General features: G+C 41.6%; 1 protein-coding gene across 1 annotated transcript in view; it reads right to left on the bottom strand.

Moving 5' to 3' along the window:
* Window positions 1-17,355, bottom strand: part of ACBD6 (acyl-CoA binding domain containing 6) — a 99,801-nt gene that overhangs the window by 59,277 nt on the left and 23,169 nt on the right. Inside the window, exons 4-5 of the mRNA XM_083446374.1 lie at window positions 13,485-13,567; window positions 775-880 (exon numbers count right to left, since the gene is read on the bottom strand). Of these exons, the coding sequence (XP_083302500.1) occupies window positions 775-880; window positions 13,485-13,567 (189 nt within the window). The remainder of the gene's footprint in view (window positions 1-774; window positions 881-13,484; window positions 13,568-17,355) is intronic.

Here is a 17,355-nt window from a genome sequence, read left to right as displayed (position 1 = left end):
GAAAGCGGTACCTATTTATCTACTTGCACTTAAGGGTGCTTTCGAACTGCTAGGTGGGCAGGAGCTGGGACCGAACGTCGGGAGCTCATCCCGCCGCGGGGATTCGAACCGCCGACCATACGATCGGCAAGTCCTAGGCACTGAGGTTTTACCCACAGCGCCACCCGCGTCCCTTGTGTAAACAAGGTTTACACCACTGCTTTATCAGGTATTTCTTGAACCAGAGTACGATTATTCAATTACGCTCCCACTATCTTTGCTATCAATCCAGAGAGGACTCATCTATAGGGCATGTGGCTTCTTTGGAAAGTTTTTGGGTGCCATTAAGAGGTGGAGTGGGAAGCAGACAGATCAAATCCACAGGGACAATCCACCAAATTTCTTTCCTGTGCCAGCCACATTAAAATTAACTATTCATTTCAATTAGGATTGCACTAGAGAATTTCCCCAGGGCATGTGCCCCATGTTAATTAAGAGGAAGAGGGGTGCCATTTGGGGTTTTGTGTTTTTGTTGTTGTTGTTTTTTGCTTTAAACACCAGCCTATCTCTGACCTGCTGTAACTGTTATCACATTCAAAAGTCAAAGTCCAACCATGTGTCAGGTAATTGTTGCTTAGGAGTGGCAGAGTTGGACAATTCTTCCACTAACAGATGTCTGGTCAGACACACTGCAGCAGAGATATAGCAGCTGCAAGGAAGGATTAGAGAAATGAGGAGACATTAATTTGACATACCAGCCTTTAAGACAGATTAATCCCTCCCCTGGCCCAATACCTTCTCATCTTTCGTATTCACATCCACTTTTTTTGATCGGATGGCTTTAGTTACATGGTCAATGTTGTTTTCTCTGCAGTAGTCAAATATGTTCTTATCTTCTTCCCTAAGAAGACATAAGGGCGAGTGAGCAAATGCGTACTGTTACTGAGCAACGCACAGAAACTACACAAACATAAGATGCCCGGCTTTTCCACCAATTCAATCATTTCAGCATTACTGAGTACTACAGATTTCCAGTGCTTTGAATGCAAACAGCATAATTCAGGTTGGGATACACTCTGCATCACACATAACTAAAACAATATACTGAAAGCTAACCGCCCGCAAGGAATGAAGAAAACCAACACAAACCAATTTCAGCCATGAGGAAAAATGTGCACGAATTCATAATAAATTAGTATCTAAAGTTGTCCCTTAATATATCTCTATAAAGCCCCATTTGACATGTACAGACTTTAATATCTATTAGTATTTCTTAGCAAAATAAATATGGAATATTCCTTCTGCCATCCATTATTTACACACCAGAGTCTGTTCTCCCTATTTCAGAAGAACCCGCCCCCCCTTAAAGGAGCAAGTCTGATACAGATAACTTATAAAAAGTGGGATAGTTGGAAAAGGTCACCAACAAAGACTCCAATGGATGTAATCTCAGTATCACCATCCAGTGGTGAGCAGCAAACCAGATTTTCTCGAAAGGATGCTTGAAAGGAAGGTAGAAGGGCTTGGGAAGATAACATGTGGTTTGGTGTTGCGTCTCAACTAACAAACCATAGTTTGCAATTAGCAAATGAACTAGAATCAGAAACCAAAGTTTGGCAGGTACAATAGGCTCTCTCCAACTCCACAAGCTGTTGAACTAGGTGGTTAAAGTGCTTCTGAAGCCAAGTGCTGAGAGGGTAGAAAACAAATGCAGACAAATCTTTGTCTAAACCACAGTTTGCTTGTTGTGCATTTGTAAGCTCAGATGTTGGTTTGGTTTCTAAACTACTGTTAGCATAAACCAAACTGGCAATGAAACTGAACCAACATTGTTGTGAAACCTGGCACATTCAGACAATTATACCTTGGCTTATTAAACTGAGATATGAATAAGGCTTTTGCTATGCACACATCCCTTTTCTGGTGTGCCTCAATAAGCCAGGTAGTCTCTAATTAACCTAAGCTACCTTGCCTTTTTAGAATAAGGTGATGATAAACAAGAGGAATATATGAATGAATGAAATAATGAGAGAGGTACAATACAAACTGGAAATGTTGAGTGTGCCCTGTCAAAGTCTTTCATTGATGTATGATCAGGTTTATCTTGTGGATATACTTTAGCACTCTTAATCTGAACTTCTCCAAGTTGTGAAACACAAAAGTAACTCAAAACATGGAACCAAGACACTGACTTAAAAGCATGCCAGAAAGTATATCTACCCTTCATGTTTACACAGTGAAACATGTTTGAAAACAGTCTAGTCTGGTTCAGAGCAATACACACTTTAGAAAACACATTAAACTAAAAAACAACAACACCTCACTTCGAACTGAACATTTCCTGAGTGACTTACAAAGGGGAAAGAAATTCAGTTCTACCAGAAAGATAGCCACAAAACACCCATAACCATCAGTGTTAGTTTTCAAAGGATAGGAGCGATGCTACAATTAACATGTTTTCACTCCCCACCCCCATTTTATTGCCTCATTTTCAAATACTCTGGTGCAATTTGATGGTATTTAGTTTGTTTGTCCACAGGAACATAAGCAGAAGTCTCAGCAAACGATAAGCTTAGGGAGCACTGCCAACTTCAAATTCATCATGCTGCAAAAAAAGGTTCCAGGTTATAATGGAACTAATCTCACAGTTCACAAATTGAAGTATAGCTTACATGCATGCAGGATACTGACAATAACAAACTAATCAAGAGGTCAAATAAAATATAACCACTTTTGTAGTTCAAACACAAAACAATACAATAATTGATGGCTTTTATATCTTGCAAGCAACAATCCCTCCAAGAAACCACGTATGTGCTGAAACAGGTGAGAAAAAACCCCAAAACAAATGGCACATCACTTATGCTGTTTCTTAACTCCTTTAGCTTTATGTGCTTTGTGAATTATGATTCATTCTTCAGAACTCAGGGATTTCTTCTCCTTCCCTTCTGCTAGTGTAGCACTTTTAAAATGAAAGTGCTGATACTGGGCTCCTGCTGCAGAAAAAATGCCAGAACAGACTTCCTCTGAGCTACTCCTCACTGTGGATGTGGTCTCTAAAGAATCTTTCTCCTAAGCATACGCACTTTCCTTTTACCTACATTGGGTGCTATATACTACTGCAGGTTGTAAGTGGGGAAATCATATATCTGAAGGCTTTCTTGCTAAAAAAAAAAAAAGAGAGAGAAAGCAAGGGCTCCCAAAGGAGTCCACTGCGCTGCTGAACAGCTCCTACTGTCAGAAAGTTCTTCCTCATGTTTAGTCGGAATCTGCTTTCCTGTAACTTGAAGCCATTGGTCCTACCCTCCAGAGCAGGAGAAAACAAGATTGCTCCATCTTCCATGTGACAGCCCTTAAGATATTTCAAGATGGCTCTTAGATCTCCTCTCAGTCTCCTCTTTTCCAGGCTAAACATACCCAGCTCCTTCAACAGCTCCTCAAAAAGTTGGTCTATGATCAAATCTTGTTTGCCCTCCTCTGCACACATTCCAGCTTGTCAATATCCTTCTTAAATTGTTGCGCCCAGAACAGTATTCCAGGTGTGCTCTGACCAAGGCAGAATAGAGTGCTACAATTTCTTCCCTTGATCCGAAAACTATGCGTCTACTGATGCAGCCTAGAATAGCATTAACTTTTTTTGCTGCTGCATCACACTACTGACTTATGTTAAGCTTATGGCCCACTTAGATCCTTTACACATGTACTACTAGTAAGCCAGGTGTCCCCCATCTTATATGTGTGCAGCTGGTTCTTTCTGCCTAAGTGCAAAACCTTACATTTGTCCCTAATGAAATTAATTTTGTTAGTTTGGGCCCAGTTCTCCAATTTGCACACATATAATTGGAACTTAATAAACACTGAATGGTACTAGCACTAAAAAAACTGGCAGAAGAAGAATCATTAGTGAAAAGAGGAATACAGCACTCCTGGCTGCCTCTTGTTTCTTTGATGATAATTCACTAAACAATTGAAACTCTGCTTATTTAGAAAAGTTATTTAAGCTTTTTAAAATAGTCTATGCAGTTTGAACTTCTTTGTGAAGGAGAAAAGATGCTTATGCTCGGTTTATCTGGACGAAGCCCTGAAATTTCTTCCCTTTTTTATCTTGCCCCACAAGCAGCTCATATTATCCAGTGAGTCTTTCGAATTTCTACTCTTTTAAAAGAAAAGGCTCTGGGATTATTCTGCATCATTGGAAACACTGCACAGAATCTTCCCTGTCTGCCTACCTTTGTGTTGGGTCACCTTTGAAGCTAAACAGACAGCTGAGAGAGGGTGGTTATGCTCCATCACTGTACCCTCTCTGTTTTTCTAGACCTGTCTAATTGTTGTGGTAGAAGGAGATTTGGTTGAAGGATCCTACCTTGCCCAGCAAGGCCCATGTGCCACAAACAGGTGGCCTTGCCTTTCTGCTTGGCACTGTGCCACTGAGTGTACTGAAGCTCAATGAAGCGGAGAGAGAGAGAGAGAGAGAGAGAGACTGAGATGGGAGCCAAGGCACAGTTGCAACAGTTACTGTTTATGTCAAGGCCTTCTTACCCCCAAGGGACCCATCTTCACATAATCTATAATTATCTCTTCGTTTAATCGCCCCGTCACTTCTGAGGCTCTCCTGGGCACAGGAAGAGGAAAAGCTCATTAAGTGAACCTTTTCTCCTCTCTCCAGCCACCCATAGCTTTTAATTGCTTGGTGTTGTTATTATCTATCAGTGCAACTGGGATCATTTTCATAAGAAAGGGAGGTGGGAGGGAGAGAAGCAGGCACGTGTCCCTGAGGTATGCACTGCAGACAAACCTTTGCTTTCTCAATTATTTATGCCAGCTGAGGTTTTACAAGCTGAATAAATCCATAACTCAAGTTTATTCTGAACAGTCTGGCTCCCCAGGGTGGAAGTGTTGCCCACTTGCCTGCACACTTCTGTGCTGTCCTCAGAGAATAACTAGGACATAACAAGACATGTGTCAGCCAATTGCCCATGCATGAAAGAAGTATGCACAAAATTCAAGATTACCAAGCATTTGAAAAGTGATAGCGTAACCACCCCCCTCAATGCAACATGTTTTTTGACTCTTACAACACAAGGGGATGTAGCCTTTGCTAATACTCTAGCACCTATCCAGTTAAAATGAAAAGTAAAATGAAAAGTAAAAATCCATTGTGCTTGTCAGAAAGTAAGAATGCAAGTAAACCCCCTGAAGGCTTCTACAAATGGCAAATTCCTTGACAAATTCCTTTACCACTCCTGCCCCACCCAACCCTATGACCATGGGGATACAGATACCAACACTTAAATCACAAATTGTAATTGACAGCAAAATCAAATTTTCTCCCCACTGCTACCAAAAAGTCCTACAATTTATAGTGTGTGTAATATGACTATTCAATTGTCAGGTATACTTACCAGATGTCTGTGACAGCACCATAGCTGTCAACATTTCCCTTTAAGGGAAATTCCCTTATTCCGAATAGGATTCCTCGCAAGGAAAGGGAAAAGTTGACAGCTATGGAAATCACTCACACCAACCTTTTTTCCTTTAAAAAGGAGAGCATTTCCCTGCTCCTCCACATAAGTGCATTCTATATACAAAGGCTTAGTTCAAACATAATGCTAATTGAACGTGCAAATATGCACAGGCGATTGTAGTCTCTTTGCTGCATACTGTTTTGAGTTAAGCCATGTTTTCCATCCACCAGACAAACCATGAGCTGCAATCTATCCCTTGATGCCTAAGTAGATTCCTACTGGAGGAAGTGGTCCCAAAATCATTTAGAGCTATACCCAGCAATTTGAATTGTGCTCAGAAACAGGATCAGAATGTCGTAAAACAGTTTTAGCAAATGAGTTGCAATAACCAGTTCTGCTCAAGAGTACGCCTGCAGCATTCTAGAGTAACTGTATTTTCTGAACACTTTTGAGAGGCAACCCCACACAGTATGTGTTGCAGTAATCCCACCAAGACCAAACTAAGGCAGGGGTGGGCAGAAGGCAGACTGGGATCTACTGGGTAGATCTCTCAGAAATTTCCAGTTGACTGCCAAGAATTTCTGACTCTCAGTTGTTTGTTAACAAAATTATTCCTCCTTAAATTGCATTACTGAAATGAAGAAGCCTGAAATGAAGAAACCACAAGTGGATTTTTGCATGGAAGGACAGAGAGTTCTGTTCTGATGCTCAAAAACAAATCCCTCAATTCAAAAATTTTCAATGTTATGCCCTTGGCTCCAGCGGTTCTACTGAAAAACACAGGTTGATCCTGCAACCATGAAAGTTACCCAACCCCATGGTGCTTACATATTTGAGCCAAGCCACTGCCAAGAAAAAAGCTGTATATTCTTGACAAAATCATGGAGTATGTCTTAGTTCCGCACACTTAACAATCAGTTGAAGTTTTATAGCACAATCCTAAACAGGTACACTCAGAAGTCTCACTGAGTTCCGTGGAACTTACTCCCAAGTAACCACGTATAGAATTGCAAGCTTCAATCATTAGGTTGTTTCTGGAATCTGTTAGTTTTAGGGGAAGTTTACAACTGTATGGAAAAAGCTGCTCTTTAAAATTCTGCAGGCCTTTGCGCCTGACCACACGCAGTGACCTCTGGTATTTTCTGCCAAAACAGTTCATTTGTCTCTCAGATCAACTAATCAATTCCAGAGCCATCAATCATTCCAGTTCAGTACTAGTCTAGCTCAGAGTTGGCCAGATGGCTGCCTCTGTTAATGGGATTAATAAAATTCTGATAGATTACATGGCATCAGACTACAAAATATGATAGGGACTATCAAAAATGCTGGAGAAGATTGTGAGGAGAGGGAAGAGACAATAGCCCATCATTTCTTGGCAGTTTAGTTCCCTGTAGCATTCCCAAAACAAGGAAGGAGATCACTACAGTTCCCTCTTCATGCTGCTGCAAAAAACTATCCTTTACTTTTTAATCTGTTCCTTTAGTGCTTCTACCTAAAAGGACCACTTTAAAAAAATCATTTTTGATCAGTTTTGTTCAAGTTTTCTCATTCTACAGTACTAAACATTTCTCAAATTTGCAATATCCAACTTAACAAAAACAGCATTTGAGGACACTGCTTAAAAACAGTTGCCACCTAGCTAAAGCACATTGCTATATTTCTGCAGTTTACAAGGGTGTTTAGTCATTAAATGAATACATACAGAGTGAGTGAGAGGGTGTGTGTGTGTGTTTTGTATCTATATGCAGCGCCTGGTGAGCAGACACTGTTGTTACTTGCATTGTTTAGACACAGGTTGCTGTTTTTCAGAAACAGAGAAAGGGTACAGTATATTGAAAAACATCTTATTTTATTTGAAGTTGAGTGGGAAGCAAACACACACACCCCCCAAAAAATCAGGAGTAGGCAACATATTTAGTATCAATGGTCCGATTAAAGTTCATTATAAGCCCATAGTCTGCAGGTATCGGCACATTCCTACAAATGGATACTTGGAAGTACCGTAAGTCCTGTTGAGTTCAATGAGACTTACCTCCAAGTGAAATTACATAGAATTATAGCCTAATTTCTATAGCAGTTTAGAAGTACACACACACACACACACACACACACACCTGCTTACAGATTATTGGACAGGTGACTTTTCTACAATATTACATAATTCATTCCCTCAGGGCACCAAATCCAGACACTATCACAGGGAGGCATTTTCAGCAGTTTGTTTGTGTTTCCTTTCATTAAGGTTCAGCAAAATTTGAAATAGAGGGTAAAATCCAACAGCATCCATTTGCCAGTGGAAACGACACTGCTGGTGGAATGATTTTCCCTTCCCCCCCACAGCTCCTGGCATGCCCAAAAGGTCTACTCTGGAGCAGATGGGTGGGGGCTGCCTTCATGCAATGGTGGATGTTGCTCAGAACTTAGCATGCAGGGCAATGGTAGACAGAAGAACCAAGAGTCAGGTGGGACTGAAAAATATTGGGGTTGGATGAGGAATTACCGTATTTTTCGTCCCATAGGACGGTCCGTCCCAAAGGACGCACCTAGTTTTTTTTGGGGGGGGGGGAATAAAGGGGGAAAAAAATAAAGGGCTGCCTAGGCTGCGGATATCTTCCTGAAGCCTGGAGAGCGAGAGGGGTCGGTGCGCACTGACCCCCCTCGCTCTCCAAGCTTCAGCGAAAGCCTGCATTCGCCCTATAGGACGCACCCAGATTTCCCCTTCATTTTTGGAGGGGGAAAAGTGCGTCCTATAGGGTGAAAAATACGGTAATATCTTTATTAGGCATAGCGCTTTAGTGTTTTCAAAGTGTACGACATACATAAAAACATTCAGTAGTCCTCACCCCACCTCTCCCTTAGGAAATTAGATTAGCCTTGCTACTTCATTGGGGATTTTGCTGGTGTGAGATCTGAATGCTGCAGATACTCTTTTCCATTACACTATGCAAGTTCTCTGACCAGAAAATTAATGTCTTTTTGAACTATTTTAATTAGTTATTTAATAGTTAACATTTCATTTGATATAAATATCAAAGTGAGAAGAAATCAACCAAGCAAGTGCTGAATACATGCATACTGCAAACCTCAAATATTTTTAAAGAGGCCCTTGAAAAAACATTATGTCACTAGTTTAAAATCTTACAACTAACACAATAAATTTTGGCTTCTCTTTATTCCAGTATTAATCATTTAACAGTTTTCTCTCACATGTCTCATCTCTCATGCCAGACCTATCAAGGAAAATAAAAACGGGTAATTTGAAAAAGAACACTGAGTTCTGATTTAAATCAGATATATATTTTTTAAACTATAGTGAATTTGTTTTAAAATAGCTAAGTTTGAAACAAAGTGTTAATTTAATATAAACACATTAAAACCTACACTTAACCTCTATCAACTTTTAATCTTCAAGCTATCAAAACAAATTAGAAAAATAGTGGGGAAAATACGTACTTTTTGAGGTCATTATAAATGGGGAAAAGGAGGGATTACTGATATTGAGGCTTGGTGATGAGACCAGAAATTAGCAAGCAACAACCAATGTTTTTGTGGGTGGGAAATTAGTATTTTAGTTTAGTGATTTTTGTTTAAAAATCAGTTTACCTGGGAAGTATGAATCCAAAAGCTAAAAATGAAAGCAGGGCATTTGGTTTCAAACAGCACCCAGAGGCCTACACAAAAATTTCGGGGTAGGAGATGGCATATGATGAAAATACAATACATACAAATAATATATACTTGAAATGGTTTGGAACTAATCCAAATCCTGTTTTTTATTTTGTTTATAGGATTATGGAGCTAAAACTACTTGAAGCTTAGCATCCAGTAGTGAAAAGGTGGCAAAAGAATAACATGTCAATATGATATGGTTCACATAATTTTTACCTCTGGCTCATGAGCTCAACATCTCAAGGGCTTCATGTGACACTTAACCAGAAAGAAATGAGATAGGCGCTTGAGGGGTGGTATTTTTCAGGTAGCTTACTAAAGTTAAAGTTAAAGAGCATGGGTTATATTATATCCTATAGTGGTTTTGTGGTAACTAAAAGCACTTTGACTTGTACAAGACAGGGCACTTGATTTTCCCCTACTCCCCCTACAATGCTTTGCACTGCCCAAATTGCTCCTGAAGGCTGCATGAAGCTCTGGAACAGTGTGATATCATCATCATCATCCTGCCTTTCACCCAAAGATCCGAAGGTGGTTCACAATAGAAAATGGGTGCATATAGGTAGGGGAGATTAGTGAAAACCAGATGGTCTGCCTTGCGTGCACAAAAGTGCTTTCTGCTAGTACAAAACCACCATCAGAAACAGCCCCAAAGATTCCTCTCTCACTAAAAGGTATTAGTATAGCAAAGCTAGGAAGATGGCATTTTGTCCCATTTTTACTGCTGTGAATAGTCATTCATCTGTCCTTGCATACAGTTTAGCACTGCATAAAACTGGGAGGCCCACATGGGAGGCAACTGGTTCATCATTCTTGTAACAGACAAAAATGTTTTTGTTTTACTGGGCATTTTGGAACCACCAATGATTGGATGTTTTTCTGATTATGTTTATAAATATTTTTATGTCTTTTTCACTGTATTACAGCATTTTGTTTCTGTAAATTATTCCTGTAAATTGCTGTGGGACATTCTGTTGTGGGAAGTGAAGTATAAATTCAAAAAACTAACTACCGTATATATTCGAGTATAAGCCAACCCGAATATAAGCCGAGGCACCTAATTTTAGCACAAAAAACTGGGAAAACTTACTGACTCGAGTTTAAGCCAGTTCACCACACCACAAACCTGGTGGTGGCGGCAGCGGAGGAGGAGGAAGAACAAGCAGCGGAAATGGCTGCTTTCGGGCTGCTCGTTCCTCCTCCTCCGCCGCTGACAGTGGCAAAGGTGGAGGAGGAGGAAGCAGCAGCCAGAAAGGGCTCCTTTTGGGCCGCTCGTCCTGCCACCGCCTCTGCCACTCGCAAGAGCAGGCATAGGAGCCACGGTTGGGAGAGGAACAGCGCAGCTTAGCGCTTCCCCCAACCACGGCTCCTGTGCCTGCCCTTGCAAAAGGTGGGTGGCAGCGGCGGAACCAGCAGTGAGAAAGGGCTCCTTTCGGGTTGTTCGTCCCTCCGCTGCCGCTGCCCACCTTACTCAAGTATATGCCATGGGGGGCTTTTTCAGCATAAAAAATGTGCTGAAAAAGACGGTTTACACTCATGTATATACGGTAACTGCGGTAACTAACTTTTACCTTTGGCTTTTCATTGCCTTTTGGACCCACTGTTAACAATTCCTCTGTGGGGCTGTGTAAAGAAAGCTAAAAATAACACTTTTGAGGCAGTGGGCTCTAATCCATGAAAGCTTATGTCACAATAAATCTAATACTCTCTGTTGTTTTTGTGAGTCAAATATCTTACTCTGGTGGATGCTAAGTTTGCTTCTTGACAAAAGGTCAGCCAGATAGATGATCCTGAGTCTTAGCCAATCTTCCCATCTTCTCATTTTGAAGCTACAGTGCCCAAGAATACTGTTGATGGGCCGGCTTACTTAAATGTACAATCATGATCTACAGCTACAGAATAGATAATTGAAAAAAGTCACCTTGTTGTGATCAGAGCACTGGGTGATAGAGGTCCGGATGACTGGGCGGTGGGACAAATTAGGAGTGTTCAGAGGGCTGTTTCACATGGTACATGACTAAGGCCACCTAATTTCAGCCACATCTACAACCTCTTATGACACATTTGTGAGAAACTTTCCAAAATAATTGCTCTCTGGTCTGCTCTGGGCACTGTAGTTCAAGCTGGAGTTGTTCAATGTGGCCTCTTGCCATATATGCCACTTCAACTTGTTTAATCTTCAGAAGCTGACAGTCAGTTTGAAGTGGATACAATTCTGTGGCTCACTAAGGCTGCAATCCTAGGAGATGTGGAAAAATCTGAAGGCAATAAAATTGCTTTGTTCCATACCCGGTCAAGCTCAAGCCCGAATTCCACTGTCCACTTCAGAGATGTGAATTCCTCCCATTCCATTGACTATTCTTCCACGGCCTAAAGGATTGCAGTCTAAAAGCATTTGATTAAGATTGGTGGAATGTGTTTGTATCGGTAGGGGGGTATTAAATTCTCTATTATGGAAAGGTGGCCTAGATTCTACTATATGTAAGCAGTTGCCACAAATATACAACACACTCAAGTGAACGTATTTTGCTGTGGATGAACCCTCCTATTACTGCTTAGACTGAAAATCTTCTAGCTTGAAGAAAAATCACCGAGCATATGACTGCAGAAGAACTCCAGTCACCACAAAATTTCATCCTTCATTCACCCATTTAAATCTGGCTCTCAGTTCTGGCATGCAATGGAGTAGGACCATCTTTATAAAATTATCTGCAGTTGTTCTTCCCTTGTTTTTCAACTTTTATATTGCAACTTCAAGAAAATAAATGTAACGAAGCTCTGGAAATAAAGTGGAAACTCTCATAAAGATATTAATGGTTCCATTCATACTATTACCATTAGAATATATCAGAATGTGGATCATACACACCAGACCACCTTGCTTCAATTTTCATAGTACCCTCTTCAACAGTTGCCCTTTTCCCCACAATATCTGCATTTGCTAAAATCATTAAATGCACATTGATCTGTATTTAAAGGGTTAGCTATCAATCCTTGGACTCCACAGAAGTGGTGTTGAAGTAAATAAGCCTGAGACATCTGCAAGATGAATCAAAACATGAAGCTAATAATTTTTTTTTTATTGTAATAATGTTGCAATGGTGTTTCAAGGTTTTTCCCATTATTGTGCTATTTCTACCACTACCTGTGAAAAGCTGTTGCACATAATGTTTCAATGGTGAATTTTGGAGGCAATTCACATTTAGGAGGATAGAAAAGGGAGTGATTAACCAGCTAAAAAAAAAGTCAGTTGACTGTCCCGCTATTTTGCCTTTGTTAGTTCAAAACAACATGTGTGTTTTGTGTGCTAGCAACACTGATACTTCTGCAAGAACTCCAGTATGTTTTCACACTGGATGGGCCACCACATTCTGAGATTTGAGCAGGGGGTTGAACTAGATTACCCTTGGGGTCTCTCTTCCAACTCTGTAATTTGATTATTATAGATCTCCCATTTCCTGGCATCCCTTACTTCACCACAACTTTCATATAGCACAGGCATGTCCAAAGTCTGTTTCAGGGGCACAATTTGGCCCACTGGTTGGTTTAATCTGACCCCTGTGGCAGTTTATTTCCTGGGTTAAAATCCTAAAAAAAAAACACCTCAACAACTTCGGGGTAAAATAATAAAAAAGCTCAACAACTTCAATCCCAAAAAAAGCTTACTGGCCCTTTGGTCGGCCTTCACGGCCCTTCACTTCATCAAATCTGGCCCTCTTTGAAAAAAGTTTGGACACCACTGATATAGCATCAACACAGATTTCTCAGTTTAGTTCCTTTTACATTTTTATTTCTAATGCTGACCTCAATTAGTGACCTTACTTTTAAAACCTTAGTTTTAAAATATGTTACCTTTATTCACTTTGGCCGGCAATATTGATTGTGCATCTTCAACCATAAACTTTAAAACAACAGTTCTGCTAAATGAGATTGCAACACAAACCTCCATGTGTTCAATCAGAAGTAAATTCAACAATATTAGTGGGAATTACTCTCAGCTGGAGCATTAGCTATTAACATTCAGGTGCAAAAAGGCTTTTGAATACAGCTTATAAATGAAAATGGAGTCCCAATGTTAACTTCCTTACAGTACCTATCCAATATTTTCCAGGGAAATAACGTAAAAGGTTTTTGGTAAGTATTAAAAAACTGAACAGTAATTGAAACACAGAAACATACACTCACCCTCCCCAAACATTTCACACCAGGGAAAAAATAGTACCTGGCAGCAATACCGACAGCTACTGATTTAAATTATTAGGGGGCCTAGAAAGTTCGTTCCTGCCATTTATTATCTGACTGGAGAGGCACTATCATTTTTGTTGATATTCTAAACAAACACGGAATGAAAATGAAGCCATGAACATATACCTGATGGTTTCTTCTTGATACAGTGAGCTGACAACTGGGCCTCCAAACCCAGCTTTTCCCTCCTTTCCTTTCTTTTCTGCTATCTGAAAGAACAAACATTAAAATATCAGTTCTCCAATTGTCACACGAAGAACACAAGAAGAAAGCACAGTCACCGTTTCATGAAGAAGGTGGAGAAAGATTGATAGAAACAGTGATATTCTGTGCATATTCAAGTAGAAATTGTTTGAACACAAGTGGGAATATTGTTCCCAAACAGAAAACAGTTACTTTGCTACACTCACTTCATCACTTAAGCCAGCAGTGAGGTGGGCATCCTCATTGAATACCGTTTTGTGCGGACAGGCTAGTTGTTTAAACTTTTTCAAGCTGAGCCAGACATGTTTATAACTATTTTGTATTGTTTTTTAATAGATTTTATGTTTTATTGCTCATTTTGTTGAACACTGCTTTAATATTTTACATGAGGCAAGGAAAAATGGCGGGTGCCACGGTGGCACGTAGCTCCTGATGGCAGCCGGCATCAACTGTGCTGCCTGGTTGGCTCCCAGGCCGCCAGAACTGCCGCCGCCAACACCGCCACTGGAGGCGAACCGGGGGTGCCTGGTGTGTCAGCCGGGTTAGCCGCCAGAACCCACCCGCCCCCCAGCAATGACCTGGGCTGAACTGGGACTGAGAATACCTGGCCAACGGCCCAGCAGCGCCAACCCGAAGAAAAAAGGAGCCCCAACCTCCCCGGCTTATCATTGTTGCCACTGACGCCAAAGGGAAAGAGGAGAGGTAGGAGATTACCAGGAGGGCCAGGGAGGCTGTGACAAATCGCGCGGCCAAGCCCAGGCCCGACCCGAGCCTACCTCCTCGGCGGCTAGCACACCAAGAGCACACCAGGGACCAGAGGGAGGCCACCCCGGAAGAGAAGAGAGTGCAGCATGCCCCCCCCCCATCTTGCTGGAAAATATATTTTAATAATATTCAAAACCTACCCCCCCTTTTTTTTTGAGAAGCCCACTGCCGCTACAGCCATCTTTTATTTTTTAAATCTTAATTCCCTTTCCTTAATTAAAAAAAAATATTTCTTGAAAATACGTCCCCAATTTTTAACCTCAAATTTCTCTCTTAAGAATTAAAATGGCGGCGCCCAGAGGAGAGTCCTGAATCAGCACAGGCCACTTCCTGGGATCACCGCTTCACCCCCCATGAGGGGGCAATGTACAAACAAAGGTGCTTGCTGAAAGCAAAAGAAATGAGTATTTTAGCCACATTCCCAAATCAGATACAGTGGTGCCTCGCAAGACGAAATTAATTCGTTCTGCAAGTTTTTTCGTCTTGTGAATTTTTTCATCTTGCAAAGCACCACTGTGTATTGACGGTTTCCCATAGGAATGCATTGGTGGTTTTTTTTAAAAGGCGCAAGACGTTTTCGTCTTGCAAAGCAAGCCCATAGGGAAATTCGTCTTGCGAAGCAAATCAGAAAACGAAAAACTCTTTCGTCTTGCGAGTTTTTCGTCTTCCGAGGCATTCGTCTTGCGAGGTACCACTGTACTTCCAGAAATTCAAGTCACTGTGTTCCTGCAGTCAGTTCTAATGCTGACCTATGCGCCCATCTCTGCAAATCTGCAATGTTGTATGATTACTTGTTCAGAAGTAAAATGGAGTAAGAAGTTCTAGATGCACTTTCCCCCTCTTGATCAGCTTGAATAACCCCCAATTGTATAAAGAAACCGAAGAATGAACAAGTTACAAGTTTGGTACTGAAGAATAATTCATCATACAAACAAGCCCTCAGAGATATAAATTATTACGCAGCTGTATAGGGGACTGCTGAAGGGACGCGAGTGGCACTGTGGGTTAAACCACAGAGCCTAGAACTTGCCGATCAGAAGGTTGGCAGTTCGAATCCCTGCGATAGGGTGAGCTCCCGTTGCTCGGTCCCAGCTCCTGCCAACCTAGCAGTTCGAAAGCACGTCAAAGTGCAAGTAGATAAATAGGTACCGCTCTGGCGGGAAGGTAAATTGCGTTTCCGTGCACTGCTGGCCACGTGACCCATAAGCTGTACGCCGGCTCCCTCGGCCAATAAAGCGAGATGAGCACCGCAACCCCATAGTCGGCCACGACTGGACCTAATGGTCAGGGGTCCCTTTACATTTACCTATAGGGAACTGCCTATTGTACCAGGCCAGGCCAGGCATGTATGCTCTGAATGGAAGCCACTCTCCAACAGTGCTTCTGACCTTGAGTCGAATGTGCTTCAGGTTGAGTGTTTTTGGGTTGCGCTCCACGGCGACCCGGAAGTAACGGAGTGCATTACTTCCGGGTTTCGCCGCTCGTGCAGACGCTCAAAATGATGTCACGTGCATGCCGGAAGTGGTGAAACGCGACCCGCGCAAGCTCAGATGTGTCGTTGCGTCTTACGTTCCATTCAGGATGTGAATGGGGCTCCAAAACGGATCCTGTTCACATCCCGAGGTACCACTGTAATTGGACTTTTCAAGGACTGAACCTGGGACCTTCTGCATGCAAGCCATGTGCTTCAGCATTGTACTATGGCCCACTGTATAGTATATACCTTCTCAAATGTATAGCACACAAGATATCCCAGGAGAAACTGTGTACTCATGGCATCAGTTCCCAGGTGTAATGGCTACTTAGAGGACTTGTCTACACTGGACTCCCTCTTTTCGATTTGACCATCATTGTGCCTTACACGATGTCAGACTGAATCTCCATCGAAAGCAGAACTGTCAGTTCCAATTTGCAGCCTCTCTGCTCTCAAAGATCTCAGGCAAAGATCTTTCCCAGCTCTGAGAGCTAAGATCTCTAACTAGAGATGCCAAAGATTAAGCCTGGTAGAGGAAACGACCGATTTAGACACATCCAATTGATGCGTGATCGCACCCATGCACACTGGAAGTGTCCGAAAAAGGGGGAAGAGCAGGGGAGGGGCATAATGGGATTATGCACGCTCCCCTGTTGCACACGATGACCTGGAACACAACCCCCATGCAAACTGGGGGTTGCCTGTACATGCAAAGCCTGAACTCTTCCATCAAACTATCTATGCCCCCTCCCCAAAACGGGTCAATCTCTTCCTACTACGCCTCTCAATGTGTTTGAGATTTTCCCTTGAACTTTCATGTTTTGTTTTATTAACATTTATTTGGTCTGCCAATGTACCCCTGCTCTGCTCAGCACATGGCATGCTATAGTCTGGACAACCTCTAACTCAATGCCCTCTTCAATAAGAGCACACCTGTGACTTTACTATGAATGGCATGACTCATCTAGACTCCACAGTCCTGCGAAACCCTCTTCCATTCCTGTATTCCTGGAAGAGATTAAGCTTATAAAATTGATCTGGAACTGGGCAGAACATATAGATTCACTCAAAACAAGTACAGCAAAGTGTTCCCATTACTGGCTTAATACAGTGTATTTTTCAATAAAAGGAGCAGCTTTATTCAGGATACAATCAGATCCTGACTAGCTGTCATTGGCAATGGTGCTCCAGAGGGCTACATGTTTGAAAGCTGTATTCCAAATGGAATGAAAATGCAGGGAGTGGTATTTTCTAACATCATTAATTCACTTCTGCCTCTCTTTCCCCCCCCTCTTCTTATTCCTTTATACACAATGTCAAGAAATATACTTCCAAATTGTTGTCAAGCATAAAAGAGGTGCCACGTATCCCAGATCAGAGGTTAACATATAATGACAGACACATTAAATACACTGTCCAATGCCTCCACAACCATTTTAGCTCAATCTTCTCTTTTTAAAAGACAGCAACTCAAACACAATTATAGGCTCTAACAGAATTAAAATCAAATCATGATTGAACAATCAAATATTTGAAGAGGATGGCTATAATGCA

This window comes from Podarcis tiliguerta (genome assembly GCF_965153285.1).
Source record: "Podarcis tiliguerta genome assembly, chromosome: 6".
Lineage (NCBI taxonomy): Eukaryota > Metazoa > Chordata > Lepidosauria > Squamata > Lacertidae > Podarcis > Podarcis tiliguerta.
This window is presented reverse-complemented; position numbering and strand designations above follow the sequence as displayed.